A 16,339-nucleotide genomic window follows, 5' to 3' on the forward strand; every position below is an offset into this window, starting at 1 on the left:
TGCATTGGTAATAATTAAGCTGCTTGGTAAGTAAATGGAGCATACACACAATCAGATTACTCAGTTCTGGTGCCCTCCAAAATATCCTGTAATTTAAACCAGTTGCCTTCTTGGTAACCAATCCAAGAATTCTGAGTGTGTGAGACAACATAACTGGACATGAAATTAGTCTAATTTATCATGGCATATATCTGTTGCAGTATGCTATATATTGGGCTGCTTTTCAATATGACCTGGAACCTTATAGTTGGTCTAAATGTACCCTAAATGCTGGCTGATACATACTGGCATGAGAAAATCACAAAATCACTGGCATGAGAAAATCACAAATTGCACTTTGATTCAGTGCAATTTGAAGTACTGGTTTTACATGGGTTGGCACTAGGGCACTTGCACAATTTTTTCCTGGAAAATCTTGTGACCCTCACTTCTGCAAAGTGAGGAGAATGGAGGCTCACTCTGCTGTATTTTTAGTAGGGGTGCCCCTATCCTGAAATTCGATTTCCTCCTATCATTATACTGAAGTGATATAACATGATTAAGATTTATACTGTATTTAATGTATCAACATTCATGCTCTTTTATGAAAGTTTTGTAGAATTCAATAGTCTATATTTTCTGCGTTGATTTGCTCCCTCTAACCTTAGAACTGAATAAAATATATTTTTATGAAACAAACTCTATTTGGCTTTATATATTGTATGTGCCATGAAACAAAGTTTTCTAATATTTAATCATTCCATTTGTTTTCATACACTATAACTGTGATGGTGAACCTATGGCATGCGTGCCATAGGTAGCATGCAGAGCCCTCTCTGCGGGCACACCAGCCGTTGCCCCAGCCCAGCTCCACCACGCATGTGCATATGACTCCTGCCAGCCAGCTGGTCTTTGGGTCTCTGCCGCGCATGTGCGGGCAGCAGCGCCTTCCCTGATCTCCGCAGATTCTCCCCCAGTGCACCCTACCTTTCTCCTCCATTGATGCCACCTGCACCAACCTGGAAGCCAAAATGGAGTGCAGAGGTGCCACGCGAGGCCCCCTGTGCCCCGTTTTGGGCCTGGAAAGCCTCCTGCACCAACCTGGAAGCCAAAATGGGGCACGAGGGTTGCATGTGCAGGGAGTGCTCGCATTGCATTTTGGGGATTAGGGCACACACGCACGCTTTCGGCACTCGGCACCAAAAAGGTTAACCATCACTGCACTATGTTTACAAACCTTGATTTGTGGCAATTTTTGCTATGTTCTTCCTGCAACATGAATTTCATAAAGCTATAAAATATACAGTAATATATCTAATAAAGGATAGGCTCTGATCACTTATTCTGTTTTCTACATTTATTTAGATTGTTAGCACATAACATGTGAAACATGTCCCAAATAATGAATTTTAAAAAGGAGATAGAAACTAATAAAAGACAGCCATAACAACTGTCATAAATAGATTCAAGTAGACTTGCCATTTGCACTAAGCAGCTGCTAATAGATTTGAATCTATTTGTTGAATTCTTTGCTTGAAGCAATAATTATTTTGGGGACGTTTGTAATAATAGGAGTGATGTGGTGGTCTAGTGGTGAAGATGCTCGCCTCCCACTTAGAAGGTTAAGAGTTCAATCCTAGGTAGCAGCCAATGTTTCTCTCTCAGGGTGCAAAAAAAAATGTGCTGCAAACTCCATGTGGTGTCAGGAAGGGCATCTGGAAGTAAACATTCAGCTCTATCAAGTCTCCCCAACTTTATACCAAATTAAGGGATTACAGAGTTGTAAAAAGAAAGGATTTTTAAAAAGTTTATAGCCATAATAGATAAGGAAGTTAGTTCAGAAATCACTGAGAAAGTTTTTTAATGGGGCTATATGGAAAACATATTTTTCCTGTTATTAGCTAGAAAACATCACCACCATGATAAGAGCATTAGCAATCTGCAAGAAACATGTTTTGGTACATTTATTTAATTTATTTACTTGATTTACTTTTGCTATTAATAATCAATAGCCAAAGACAGGATCACAAAATAGTGGGCATAAGAGGGATAAGAGAAATACATTTACATATGTATGCATTAAGTATTTTATTCTGAAATACTGAAATGAACCATACCTTCTGGTTTATTTTAGTGGGAGCAATAGTCATGTTACGCAGGTCCATAGAATTACAATCACTTGCATTCATACAACAACTTGGGGGAATTCCATGTTCACTAAAATAAGGGCTAGTATTCCAGTTGGTGTAGTTCTGGACACCACAACATCTCAGCTAATAAGGATGAGAAAAAGGAAGGAAAAATTGTTACAAAATTTGGAAAGATTTTATGCATTTGATTTCAAAACATTCCAAACAAATAAAGAGAGAGAAAAGGAATCTTTCTGAAAACATAGTCAGGGGATTATTATTATAGTAAGACCTCCGGTGGCACAGTGGTTAGAATGCAGTACTGCAGGCTATTTCTGCTGACTACTGGCTGCCTGCAATTTGGCAGTTCGAATCTCACTAGGCTCAAGATTGATTCAGCCTTCCATCCTTCTGAGGTCAATAAAATGAGGACCCAGATCGTTGTGGGCAATATGCTGACTCTGTAAACTGCTTAAAGAGGGATGTAAAGCACTGTGAAGCAACATATAAATAAGCTGTGGGAAGTGCCATCTATAAAACATTTTGTATAAGTTTGCTTCGTATGCAGTGGATGTTGTCAATTTATAGTTTCTGTCCAACAACTTTTGCTATTTGTTCATTTCTATAGAAGGCCCAAAATTTTTAGCCTATGCTATCATGGTTTCTTTTACTTGGTCTTCTTCCATTCTAATAGTCAATAAAAAATTATATAATTTTTTAATCAGTTTCTCCTCCGGTCCTATTATGACTTGATCCAATTTTGTTGGTTCTTTATAAAAACCATATGTTTTAACATTTTTATGCATGGTCACCATGCTAAATTTATCTCTTGGCTACTCAATTCCTGTTTGTTTTTCAATTCCCCCTTCTCATTTAAAATATCTTTGTATCTTACAATTTTTCCCATATCCATAACATTTGGGTTTGTTAGTGCCTCCATCATGGAAAGCCAGATTGGTATTTTCAAATAGTGTTTTTCCTTTATTTTTGCCAATGCTGAAGGCAGAGCGTTTCTAATGTAATGTCCTTGAAAGTATTTATGTGTTTTGTATTTCTTGTATCATAGAAAGGCATGCCATCCCAGTTCTAAGTCGTGTTCCTTTAGTACAAGTAATCATCTATGTCTCAGAGATATCCATTCCTTCAAGGGCAGCTACTTGATAGTATAATTCCCTATTTGGCAACCCAAAACCTCCTCTATTGGTAGATTCTTGCATTAATTTCACCCTAATTCTTGCCTTTCTACCTTGCCATATAAATTTGGTTAGCATTCTATTCAATTCCTCAAATTATTTCCTTTCTAGCTTTATTGGGGTTGTTTGGAACAGGTATGACAGTCTCGGTAAGATATTCATTTTGATAGCAGCTATTCTTCCTAAAACATGATAATTGCATGTTTTCCCACTTTTCCAGATCCAGTTTGATTTGCTGTGTTAATTTTTAAGTATTTGTCTTCTTTTCTTTATTAGTTTAGGTCCCGTTTCTTGCGGTTCCTCTAGGATGAAAACCAAATCTTGGAAAGTTTGTAGTTTGTATTTTTCTTATTTTTATCTCCACGTCTTTTATTTCTATATCTTGACGGATGATTCTATTTAACACTTTCAGAGTCAGAATAAATAATAAGGGGGACAATGGGCATCCTTGTCTTGTGTCTCTTTCAATATTAATATTTTCTGTTATGTTCCCATTCACAAACACTTTTGCTGTCTGTTTAGTGTATATTTCCTTGAACATATTGATAAATTTCACCCTAAATTCCATATTTTTAGTTTCAGTATCATCACCAGTTTACATTGTCAAATGCTTTCTGTGTGTCTAGAAATATCAGTGTCATTTGTTTTTCGGAATGTGCTTCATAATATTCCAATGTGTTCAAAATTCATGTATTATTATTATTATTATTATTATTATTATTATTATTATTATTATTATTATTATTATTATACAATTGTATCACAGCGGCCAGTTGTTTCACCGGATTTGGCATTGGTTACTAGTCGGGCCCCACCCAGGGGCCTAGGACGTCGTAACGTATTTTCTTAATATGCGTGCAGATCCAAGCAGTGCGGCTTTTTGCATTTGACTGATGGTGATTTTGTCAATTTTTAACTGTTTTAAATGTAATTCCAGTGCTTTTGGAATAGCACCCAGTGTGCCAATTACCACTGGAATTACCACTGCTGGTTTGTGCCATAGTCGTTGAATTTCGATTTTTAAGTCCTGGTATCTTGCGATTTTTTCATGTTCCTTCTCGGCGACCCTGCTATCACCTGGTATTGCGATGTCTATGATTGTGACCTTATTTTTCTCAACCAGTGTGATGTCTGGTGTATTATGCGCCAGTATTTTGTCGGTTTGTATACGGAAATCCCACAAGATCTTGACCATCTGATTTTCGGTGACTTTTTCAGGCTGATGTTCCCACCAGTTTGTTGCTGTTTTAATATTATAATTTTTGCACAAATTCCAATGGATCATTTGTGCTACTGAATTGTGCCGCAATTTATAATCAGTCTGCGCGATTTTTTTACAGCAGCTTTAGTATGTGATCAACAGTTTCATCAGCTTCTTTGCAAAGTCTTATTATTATTATTATTATTATTATACAATTGTATCACAGCGGCCAGTTGTTTCACCGGATTTGGCATTGGTTACCAGTCGGGCCCCACCCAGGGGCCTAGGACGTCGTAACGTATTATTATTATTATTATTATTATTATTATTATTATTATTATTATTAATGTTGTTTTTAATTTGTCTATTCAGCAGGAAACCATTCTGGTCTACATGTATTCCTGATTCCTTCAGGAATCTTTTCAATCTTTCAGCTATTATTGATGTATAGATTTTATAGTCCACATTTAGAAGTGAGATAGGTCTATACTTTTTAATCTGTGATAAGTCTGCATCGTCTTTTGGTATGAGAGTGATGGATCTTCTTTTGGTATGAGGATCTTCCATCCAGGATTTTGATATTTTAGTTCTAGCAAGACTTCATTGTAAACTTCCAGCAGTAATAGTCCCAAGGAATCTTGAGTTGTTTATAGAATACTGCTGGTAAGCTGTTTGGTCCTGGTGTTTTATTATTCTTCTGTCTCTTAATTGCCTTTTTTAATTCAAACATTATTATCCTTTCATTTAATGTAGATCTTATTTCTTCAGGGACTTTAGGTAATCTGGCATCTTCTAAGTATCATTTTATTTTATCCTCTGATAGTTCCTCTTGGTCTTACAGATTTTCATAGTAGTTCTGAATTATTATTATTTTGCTGCCATTTTGATGTTGTAATGTACTTTTCTTGTCTATCAAGCTTTTTATCTGTTTTTTTCTTCTTTTTCTTCTTTTAATTTATACGCCAACCATCTTTCTTCCATTGGCATTTTCGAAAAAGTTTTGTTTTATACTCTTAATTTTGCCTGCTAATTCTTCTTTTTCGAGTAGGGTCAGTTTGTGTTTTATTCTTTCCATTTGGGTTTTATGTTTCTTTTCTTATGGCTTTTTCTGCAATTCCAGTTCTACTGGATTTGCAGTTCTATAATTCTGTTGTACTCTCCCTCCAAAGTTTTTTGGTGTTGCTTCTTTTCTCTATTTTTCCTTCCTATATAAGAAATAACTAGCTCTTGGATATATGTCTTTGCTGTGTCCCATATGTTTTGTAATGAGGTCTCTTCCTTTCTATTTTCTTTGAAGAAGAATGTCATTTCTTTTTCTATTGTTTGTATGAATTCCTTGTCTTTTAATATGGATTGATTCAACATCCATCTCACTTTTTTCTTATATCCTTTCCATTTAATCCTGATATATTTGGTTCTATTTCTATTTCCTGTATATTAATATTAGTTCTAGTGTTATCCACCAGTTTAAAGAAAGACTCTGGTAGGGTTTTCCTTGCCTTTTTATTTATTTTACTGCTTCTGTAATCTAGCTTTACATCTGTGATTGCATTAAAGTCTCCTATTAGACAAATGTTTTCATAATCCAGTTCTGCAATTTTCTTCTGGAGTTTCCCATAAAAATTATTTTGCTTGTTGTTTGCATATATTACTGTCAAGAGTACCTGTTTGTGGTTTATTGTTACTTCCACCATTAATATTCTCCCTTCTTCATCTGCATTTATAGATTTGGCTTTTATTGTTCCTTTGCTGTATAAGACCCCCTCATTTCTTTTGTTGGCCAGCGACAAATATAGCTTCCCAATTTTGGGGTACTCAAAGAGTTTATTATACTGTCTTTTGATGTGTACTTCTTGTAAGCAAATTATGTCTAGGTCCATTTTTTGCAGTTTCGTGAAGAGTTTTCTAAAGCAAGTACCCAAAAGAGGTAGAGACCTGCAGAAGCAATATCAATTTCTGACAGGACAGTTGATCAAACACCAAGTAAACTTTAGATGGCTGATACCAGAGGGAATTTTGGTTACCTGGAATGATAGAAGACTTAGACTGGACTCTCTAGATAGTGGATATAGCTATTACTTTAAGTTACAGGAGCAACAAAAAAAGAAGACAGGAAGGAGACAATAGAAGACAAGAGGAATTAATGATAGATGAAACTATGACTAAACAACAAGAAGGAAGTGAAGTGAACAAAAGAGACGAGCAGAACGAGAAGGAGTAAGAACAAAGGAGCAGAGAGAAACAAGAACAACTAGAATGGCAAAACCCACTTATAAGTGACATAATAAAAGAAGAAGCAAAACCTACTATCAATTAACATAAGTTGATTAAATTCTCCCATGAAGAGGATAAGACTCTTTACGCTTTACAACAACTACACTTTTATACTGCAATCCAAACACTGATTTTCAGTTCAGCAGCTCTAAACTTACACTCTGTTGTACATCATCCACTGCATGGCTCTTCTCATCATTTCCATTGTAATTCTGGATGGCTTCAGTGTATGTCCTAAGGAAAGTGTCCTTGATCTAAAAGGAAATTGAGACAATGGGATAAACTGCATGAAGCAACAGTCCAATTAACTTTTCAGTGAGTTTTCTCCTGCCCAGCCCCAATAGTGAGGAAACATGATTTTTAGATGAAAAGTCAAAAATATATTTCTCATGTCATTCCTCTTGAAAAAACATTAAATATTAATGGAAGAGATCAATGAACATTCAATAGTTTCCTATTTTGGTGCAACCACAGAGAAATAAAAATTAAATATCACTTCTTATTTCTAGTTTGGTACTATGAGAGCCAAAATCCTGACTGATAAAGGGAGAATCAATTATTTAAAAAGAATGAGGCTGCCATGCCTTAAAAAAAAACAGCAGGTCTACCCTCCTCTTCTTTGACCTCTTCACTGTGATGGCATCAAAAAGAATATTCCTGTCCTGATTGATGATATAGAGAAGCCCTTTATGAAAATCAGAATTCTTGTGTGGCAACCCTAACCATTTTGCCCTAATAAATGTTACAGCTTCTAAGATACTTGTCCTTTGTATTAATCATTTCCAGTCCTGCAAGGGCCAAGAAGTCAGGAATGGAATGGAGTGAAGAGGAGAGGACTATGTGAGAAAATAAAATTTAGAAATATTAAAATGCTTATTTATTTGACTTCAAGGATCTCCTAAAAGACCATCTTTTGAGAACTGTTGATCTAAGTTTCTTAGAAAAACTGAGAAGTTTTCTGGATTACTGATTATTAGCCTGGAACAGTATATATTTGGCCAAGAACAGAATCTTACTTCCTGAGTATTGTTTGTGTTTCTTTGTTAACTTAGGAGAAGACTTGGCTGTTTTAAAGAACTGCAGATGTTATGCTCCCACGTTTCAAAATACCTTTTCTGGATATTAAGTCCTTCAAATCTGAAAATGTCAGTGGTTGGTTCTTTAACTGCTTCTAAAAAGCAAACATTTCAGGAACCAAACAAAAATGTTGGGTCTTTTTAGAAGCATAAACCATATTCTATATTAATTTTAACTGTTATTTTCTAATTAGAAATGATAATGTGTTTCTAAACAGAAGTCCCAGGTCCTATATCACTAAAGCGTTCCTTAATTTGACATAACATTTAAAGAAAATAGAAAGAAAACCAAAACAGGTTTTCAGGATCAACAATAGCTTTTCAGATTCCCACCTTTATTATAATCAGATCATTTTGTCAAATAGTCTTCATTCAGCTTATGAAAAATATCCCACAATACATATAGAATGGTGCAAGACACATCTGCCTTGGACTAAAATTATCTACTAATTTCATCATTCTAAATAAATTTTATTCCTATTTCTAGGTATATTGTTATAATAGAATGCAGGAAAGAAATTATTATAGTGTAGGAAAGAAATACAATTTTCAAACCAACAACAGAACTATTTTAGTTACTGAATTTTTCGGAGTATAAGATGCACCAGAGTATAAGACACACCAAGGTTTTGAAGAGGCAAATAAAAAAAAAAGTTTTTGCATTCTGCCAATCTCCCCAAAACGGACTGTTTTTTGCAAAAATGCCCCCTTTTTTTCCAAAAAAGGCCATGAATAGCCCTTAGGAAGCTTGTAGAGTGCTCTGGGGGGTGGGCAAAAATGAGCAAAAAATGGCCCATGTTTTGCAAAAAAGGGCCCATTTTTTTGTGAAAAAAAAGAGGGCATGGATAGCCTTTAGGAAGCATATAGAGTGCTCCTGGGGGCTGAGGCAAAATTGAGCAAAAAATTGCCCATTGTTTGCTAATTTCTGCCCTCCCCAGCCCCCAGGAGCTCTCTGAAAACCTCCTAAAAGCTATGCACGGCTATTTTGGTGAAGAGGCGGGGTTTCGGAAGGCAAAAAATGCTGTATTCAGTGTATAAGATGCACCCAGATTTTCAGCCTCTTTTTTGAGAGAAAAAGGTGTATCTTATACTCTGAAAAATATGGTAGGTCTTGCAAATCCACTCTGAGTTACATAAATACCCGTTCAGTGGAAGTAGCAAAAGAAAATCTGTACAATTAAGAAATTTAACTAAGGCCAGTATATAATAGCAAAAGCCTGTACATCCTTTACCTATTGAAGAAACACCCAGAATATACAGAGTTGTTGAATTTATTTAAATTATAAAACCCAGTATTCTAAAAAGTTTCAGCCTTTGTTGTCATCAACTATTAACAAGGAAGTTAGACTCACCTCATGACGAAATACAAATCCTGAAATGCCAGCCACTAACTCAGCCAGGAAGACCAGAGATAGAAACATAGCATACTGAAAAAGAAGAGAGAGGGGGGGGGGGGGGAAACATCCACAGGTATAGAACAGATTACTCACACTGACAGCATTTCCACCCCCAGTAAATGCTGGACAGCATTTCTCCAGCATTTACTGGAGAAAAAAACAGTAATTCTAAAATGCTGTTCTTATTTTCCCTTTGAAACCTTAGGTGTACACAATCAGCACCATATGAAAAAGTAGCAAACTAGGATCCCTCAGGGTATGAGGCTACCATTTTTTCTTAAATTTACTCATTCAGTTGCAAGAAATTAAAAACAGATATGAGAAACCTATGGAGGTGGGGGAGGGAGGGATCCGTCCTCTGAGTCTTTTTTAAAGAACAGCAACAAGGATATTATATCTGGTAAAAGAAAGATATTCATGTGATGGGATGTGCTTCCTACTCAACAGGAAGACTTTTCTAGGATCCTTTATATACTATTGCTGAGAAAAGCAGCATGTCAATTAATTGCTGAGCAAAGCAGCATGTCAATGAAGAAGGTGCACGGCTGCTTCCCTGGGTGGCCTTTTTCATAAAAGAAAGGAAAAGGGCTGGTGAAAGGGTACTTTCTTTCCTGAGGAAATAAACAGCTCAGTAATGTTGACACTGGTGGCTTTATTATTTTTTTCCTGCTGGGCTAACCAACCATAAAAATACTGGAAATGGAATGGAATGGCAGCATGTTGAACTGCTTAGTCAAGAAGAGAAAAAGTAGTTCTAACATTTTTGGACTAGTCTAGAGCCAACTAAGAAGCTACTGATAACTCAATCCTCCTATATCTATCCCAGTCCCTTTCAAAGTAATGGGACTCCTTGTATGTATCTAAAAAGCACTCCAATAGTGTAGTCATATAAGTTGTTAATTTCAAATTTCACAAGAAGATTGTGAGATCATAGCTTGGATACAGTCAAGTCAAGGAATTAAAGCAATTCTTTCTCTTATTCTGTATTCATTCTGGTCATATGAGTAGATACTAAATGTGCAATGTTAATGCATACTAATAAATAAAAATGTTATACAGGAATACAAAATCTGTGACATTCCAGTATGTCTTGTTTTCTAACCTATGACCATTGGGTTGGAGACAATTTTTTCTGATTTTGATGGGATTTGGCTCAACATTCATTCCTAATGGAATTTAAAAGCAAGTCTCCTCACCTATAAAAAGGCAAGGGCAATGAACAACTGCCACTTGCCTAACATTAACAATACTGCCATCTGGGTATTTTATTACTTCGTTATTTCTGAAGTCTTTATTGTTCTATACTATATTTCTAACTGATATTTAATTCTTGTGAAGAAAGTTTCTTCTAAACACACACACACACATACACACACAATGGGACATACAAGAGTCTCATTAACTCTTGAGGGTCAATATTGACCACTTTGGTGAGCCTGATCTAGAAGGATACAGTATTAAAGGAATCATGATTTAAGTGGGGTTTTCAATTGCACAGAAAAACTATCTGGCTTGAACAATTGGGCAAAAAACAAATCCTGAATTAAATACTTACTTTTATTCAAAAGTATTTAAAAATTAGAGGTATATATTTTAGATGGCTAAAACCGTAGTTCCATTACAAATCAGTGGTATCTGCCTTCCATGTGGCTGTAGTCTCCAAGGTCCCATAGAGGCAACTTGACCAGGGATTTCTGCAGTGTTTCCTCCAGCAACAGCTACCAGCTGACTCTGATTCTCAGCTCATTCAAGGAGGCTAGTTGGGAGTTGCTGCCAGAGAAAACTGTGCCAACATGCACTCATTGATCTCTTCTCTGTTGATTTCAGGACTGCAGCCAAACCATTTATTATCAAAGTAAGCTGCTATCACAATGACATGGATTTGGATATGCCTGTAGTATTCTTCCACTCCCCTCCTCCCACCAAGATTCATATTAATTACTTTTTTCCATAACTGTGATGGGAAACCTATATAAAAATGTATAGAGGGACTATAACTATATATATAGTACAACTATAATTGGGATCAGAATTTCTGCCATTAAGCGATGCAGTTATTAAGTGAATCACACCCAATTTTATGACATTGTTGACATGGTCATTAAGTGAATCCAGCTTCCTTTATTGACTTCCCTTGTTGGAAGAGAGCTGGGAAGGTGGCAAATAGCAATCATGTGACCGTGGGATACTAAAACCTTATATATGCACGATGGTTGCCAAATGCCTGAATTTTCATAATCTCATCATGAAATTAACACCCTTATTTTCAAATCAAGAAATTTGTTGGGTTATATATTAATAATAAATATGTACATTATAAAAAGACATTGAACTGTGAATTTCATATTTATCAGTAGGTATAGTTTTTCAAAAATATTATTATTATTTCTAGCTTGGCATGGTATTTGAGGCATTCCAGAAATTGATAAAATTTTACAAATAAAGTGATCTATGGTCTCTTGTTTTTCACAGGTGTATGCCTACATGTGTACTTGAACCTTCAACTTTCTAGAATGACATTATTTAACCTCCTCACCAGTTTCAGCATCCATGGGCTTCCTCGACATGTTGCAAAGCAGCCAAACAATCCAAAAACAATGATTGTGGTACCCGTCCCGATGAGAACATATGGAGCATTAGTGGAGTTTTCAGCAATAAGTGAGATATAAGTGCCTAAAGTCAACTTCCCCCAAACACCAACAGCAAGAAGGATAACACCAGTTATCTGGAAAATATGAAGCAGGAAAAGAGAGGCTTGATTATATTTTATAAGGGTAACATATGATCTTACTGACAACAGATTTTTTTTTCAAAGGTACAGAATAACTGATCAGAGAAAAAATACAAAAGTATTTATTAGGCTAATTTGGAAGAAACAATGTCATAACTTAAAGCTCCAGAACAGTAAATCAGCAGTATACACAGATAATTTTACTGACAAAAGTATCCAGTATACTCAGGGGATTAGCATGCTAATTGTTTTCCTCAAGCTTTTTCTGTCAACTACTAAAAAAACCTGCATGCATTTGTTTTATTTTATCTTCATATTAAGTTCTGGTTTGAATCTCAATTATGAAAATGTTCTCAATTAGTCAACTTCATTCCACAGTTTTCCAGATATCCCAGCCAGCCTGATCCCAAAAGTAAAGCACCGACTTGGGAAAGACAAATCCAGATTCAGTTTCCGTGCTGTAACCAGGCCTGAAACTGGACTGAAAGGAATCCAGAAAATCGGTTTCATCCAAGGACCGCCGGAGTTGAAAGGCCACCACTTTCTCAACAACCTTCCCTTACAAAGGGGAGGTTGGAGACTAGAACATAGTTACTTAAAATGGCTGGGTCCAGAGATGGTTTCTTCAGGAGGGGTCTCACCACCGCATCCTTTAGGAGGACTGGGAAGGATCCCTCCCAGAGAGAGGTGTTAACTATCCTCTGGATCCAGCCACGTGTCACCTCCCTGCTGGTCGAGATCAGCCAGGAGGGGCATGGGTCCAGTACACAGGTGGAGGCACTCACCGCTCCCATGGCCTTGTCCACTTCCTCAGGAGCGACAAGTTGAAACTCGCTTCATAAAATCCGCTCAAGACCTTCCCCCGGTACCTCGGCTGGTACCGTGCAATTGGAGTCCAGATCTGTCCGCATCCGAGCGACTTTATCCGTTAGAAACTGAACAAATTCCTCAGCTCTACCCTGTAAAGGGTCGTACGCATCCCTCCCTTTCAAGAGGGAGCAGGTTATTCTAAACAAGGCGGCTGGGCGCGATTCAGCGGATGAAATAAGAGCGGCAAAATGTGCACATTTCGCCGCCCATATTGCCACGAGATAGGTCCTGATATAGGCTCTCATCAGTGCTCGGTCTGATTCAGAGTTACTGGCCCTCCAGCGGCGCTCTAGGCGTCTCTTTTGGCACTTCATCTCCCGGAGTTCCTCGGTAAACCAAGGAGCCCTCCCGGATCCGCTACCTTGGAGAGGCCGCAATGGAGCAATCCGGTTTAGAGCCCCCGCTGCCGCTGTATTCCAAGCAGCGACTAAGGACTCTACCGGACTGTGGATGAGAGTGTCAGGTATTTCTCCAATCGCTGTCTGAAATCCCATAGGGTCCATCAGGTGCCTGGGGCGGAACCACCTAATTGGTTTCTCCTCCCTACAGTGGGGGATTGGTCTTCGAAAGTCAAGCCTCAGTAGGAAGTGATCAGACCATGACAAGGGCAAGATCTTAATGCCTCTCAAATCTAGATCACGTCTCCACTGCTCCGAGAGGAATACGAGGTCAAGTGTGTGATCCGCTGAGTGAGTCGGACCCTGGATTACTTGGGTCAAGTCCATGGCTGTCATGGAAGCCATGAACTCCTGCACCCCATCAGAGTGTTCACCAAGCAAAGGCAGATTGAAATCCCCCAGCACCATAAGCCTGGGGAACTCCACCGCCAGCTCGGCTACTGACTCGAGGAGCAAGGGGAGGGCTGTTGCAACGCTGTTGGGAGGAAGGTACATTAACAACAAGCCCACTTGACCCTCAAGGTCCCACTTCACCAACAAGGACTCACACCCAACATATATATATATGTGTGTGTGTGTGTGTGTGTGTGTATATATATGTGTGTGTGTGTGTGTATATATATATATGTGTGTGTATATATATGTGTGTGTGTGTATGTATATGTGTATATATATGTATATATATATATATATATATAGTGTCACAACCCCTGGTATGCCCCAATTATGGGAGGAAGCTAACAGTTTCCATTATCTGTGGCTTGAAATAGATCTATACTAGTCTCCCTTTATTTATTTATCAGCACAAATATAACAAATATAACATTTTATATACATATATATACACATACACACACACACACACACACACACACATATATATATATATATATATATAACATACATACATACATACATACATACATCAAGATTCATTATGCAGCTGGGGCTGGTTAGAGGCAAGTTTGGAGATAAAAGGATGGATGCTGCCACGCCCTAGTCGCTGGAGTCAACGTTCCTTCGTGTGTTCCTTGTTTGGTACAACATTGCTTGATTATTAATTGTGATTTATGCTTGTTACACTTGGATAAGTGCTTTGGTGTTTCATGTAAATCTGATCCGTGGAGACTGTGGACGAAGTGCAGTGCTTGTAAGAGTTTTTGTTTTGCATTCTTGTCGGAGACTTGTATTTATGTTATTTTGGGGCTTGAAGCCAGTTTGAACTGAGAACTGATAAAGAAAGACTTCCTTTTAAGTTGCCTGCCTGCGTTTGTTAACGAGCCGTGAAGTGGGGGACAGAACAGATTGACTCCAGCCTGACAAGCCTTAATCTCAGTAATTATGGAACAGCTCATGGCTGAGAATATATTAATGGCGCAGCAAATAACAATGTTGTCGGATCAAATTCAACAGTTGCAGAGAGCTGTAAGACCCCTCCAGCCAAGGAGGAAGTGCCTAGTAGCCATGCCAGATAAATATAATGGGAGTCTGGCTATGTTTGCCACGTTTCTGGGACAACTCCAGCTGTTCCTGAGCCTGAGAGCGGAGGACTTTCCCACTGACCGAACGAAGGTGGGATTCATTATCAGTTTGCTCTCAGGCATGGCTGCCCGTTGTTGTTAGTGCAGCAGAGCCCTCTGTTGGATGACTTCCAGGGCTTCTGCCAGCATTTCAAACGGATGTTTGAAGATCCGATCAAAGGGGAAACAGCTTCCAGAAGTTTGAAATCACTGCAGCAGGGGACTGGGTCATTGCAGGACTATGTGTCTGAATTCAGGCTACGTAGCCAGGATTCCAGATGGAATGAACCAGCTCTAATGGACACGTTCCAAGATGGATTGTCTGAGGCCTTGCAGGATGAACTGGCAAGGGTGGACAGGCCACCGACGTTGGACGCGTTGGTCCACGTGTGCCTCTGGATGGACGCCTGGCTGCAGAGGCGAAGGCCTCGCCGGGTATTCCAGGAAACCACCAGCATGCCAGTTCAGCAAGAGACTGCAGTGGACTGGGAGGAGCCCATGGAGTTGGGTGCTGTCCGACCTCGGGTGTCACGGACAGAGATGGACAGAAGATGTGTGGAGGGATTGTGTTTTTACTGCGGGGATCTTGGACACTTGGCAGGGAGCTGCCCCAAGAAGACAGAAGGGTTGCACAGACTGCAGCCATCCCTCAACAACGCACGAGCAAGTCGGACAACCAGCACGTTGGTGCGGCCGTGTTACCCCGTTCGCACAAGATAGCATGCGTTCGGGGGGTGTGGAGTCCCAGGGCGGATCCCCTGCTGAGTAAAGAACTCCGACCCTGCGAACTCGCTTCCACCTCGGACTGTTCTACCCGTTGCAACCTGCGCTGCTGTTTGTCATCCCGGAAGCATGCAGTCTCTGGTATGGGATGTGCAGCGGGGTGACGACTGGGTGGAGCGACAAAAGGCGGAAGTGAGGCCAGCGTCCCCATGGACTTTGGAAGGGAATCTGTTGAAGTGTTGGGGCCGGCTCTATGTTCCCGCAGGGCACATCCATCGACAGGTGCTATCGCAGATTCATTGCGCGTCTGCATCAAGACATTGGAGGTTTGTTCGGACGTTGCGCCTGGCTTCCCGTCAATTTTGGTGGCCCCATCTGAAAAATGACGTACGGACGTGCGTGAAGTCCTGTGCCCAGTGTCATTGGGCCAAGTCTACAAAGAGAACTCCGTCAAGATTCCAGCCGTTGTCGACTCTGGTCCCCGCAGCACTGGACTTTGTCTTTAGGGTCCCAGAGGGGTACAAGGGTCTTGGACCATGTTCCGGGGAGGCCGTCACCAAACCTTCTGCGCCACACCCTGATCATCGAAACCGGGGGAAGGGCTCTGCGGGAAGGGATTGCGTGGTGGTTCGGCAGGAATCAGTAGAGCTGCCATCAACCTCCGACGGAAAGGGGGTTGGTGGGTCGGCCTTGCAGAGGGTGGAGGACCCTGGGCAGGGTGTTAAGGCTCGGCCGAAGTCGGTAGAGCTGCCGTCAACCTCCAACAGAAGGGGGGTTGGTGGATCGGCCGTGCAGAGGGTGGAGGACCCTGGACAGGGTGTTAAGGCTCGGCCAAAGCTGGCAGAGCT

General features: G+C 39.5%; 1 protein-coding gene across 1 annotated transcript in view; it reads right to left on the reverse strand.

Moving 5' to 3' along the window:
- The window catches only part of TSPAN7 (tetraspanin 7), a 125,181-nt gene that overhangs the window by 14,158 nt on the left and 94,684 nt on the right, over positions 1 to 16,339 (reverse strand). The window contains 4 exon segments of the mRNA XM_032220320.1: positions 2,097 to 2,252; positions 6,935 to 7,030; positions 9,205 to 9,279; positions 11,786 to 11,974. Coding sequence (XP_032076211.1) covers positions 2,097 to 2,252; positions 6,935 to 7,030; positions 9,205 to 9,279; positions 11,786 to 11,974 — 516 coding nt within the window.

The sequence above is a fragment of the Thamnophis elegans genome, chromosome 6 (genome assembly GCF_009769535.1).
Source record: "Thamnophis elegans isolate rThaEle1 chromosome 6, rThaEle1.pri, whole genome shotgun sequence".
NCBI lineage: Eukaryota > Metazoa > Chordata > Lepidosauria > Squamata > Colubridae > Thamnophis > Thamnophis elegans.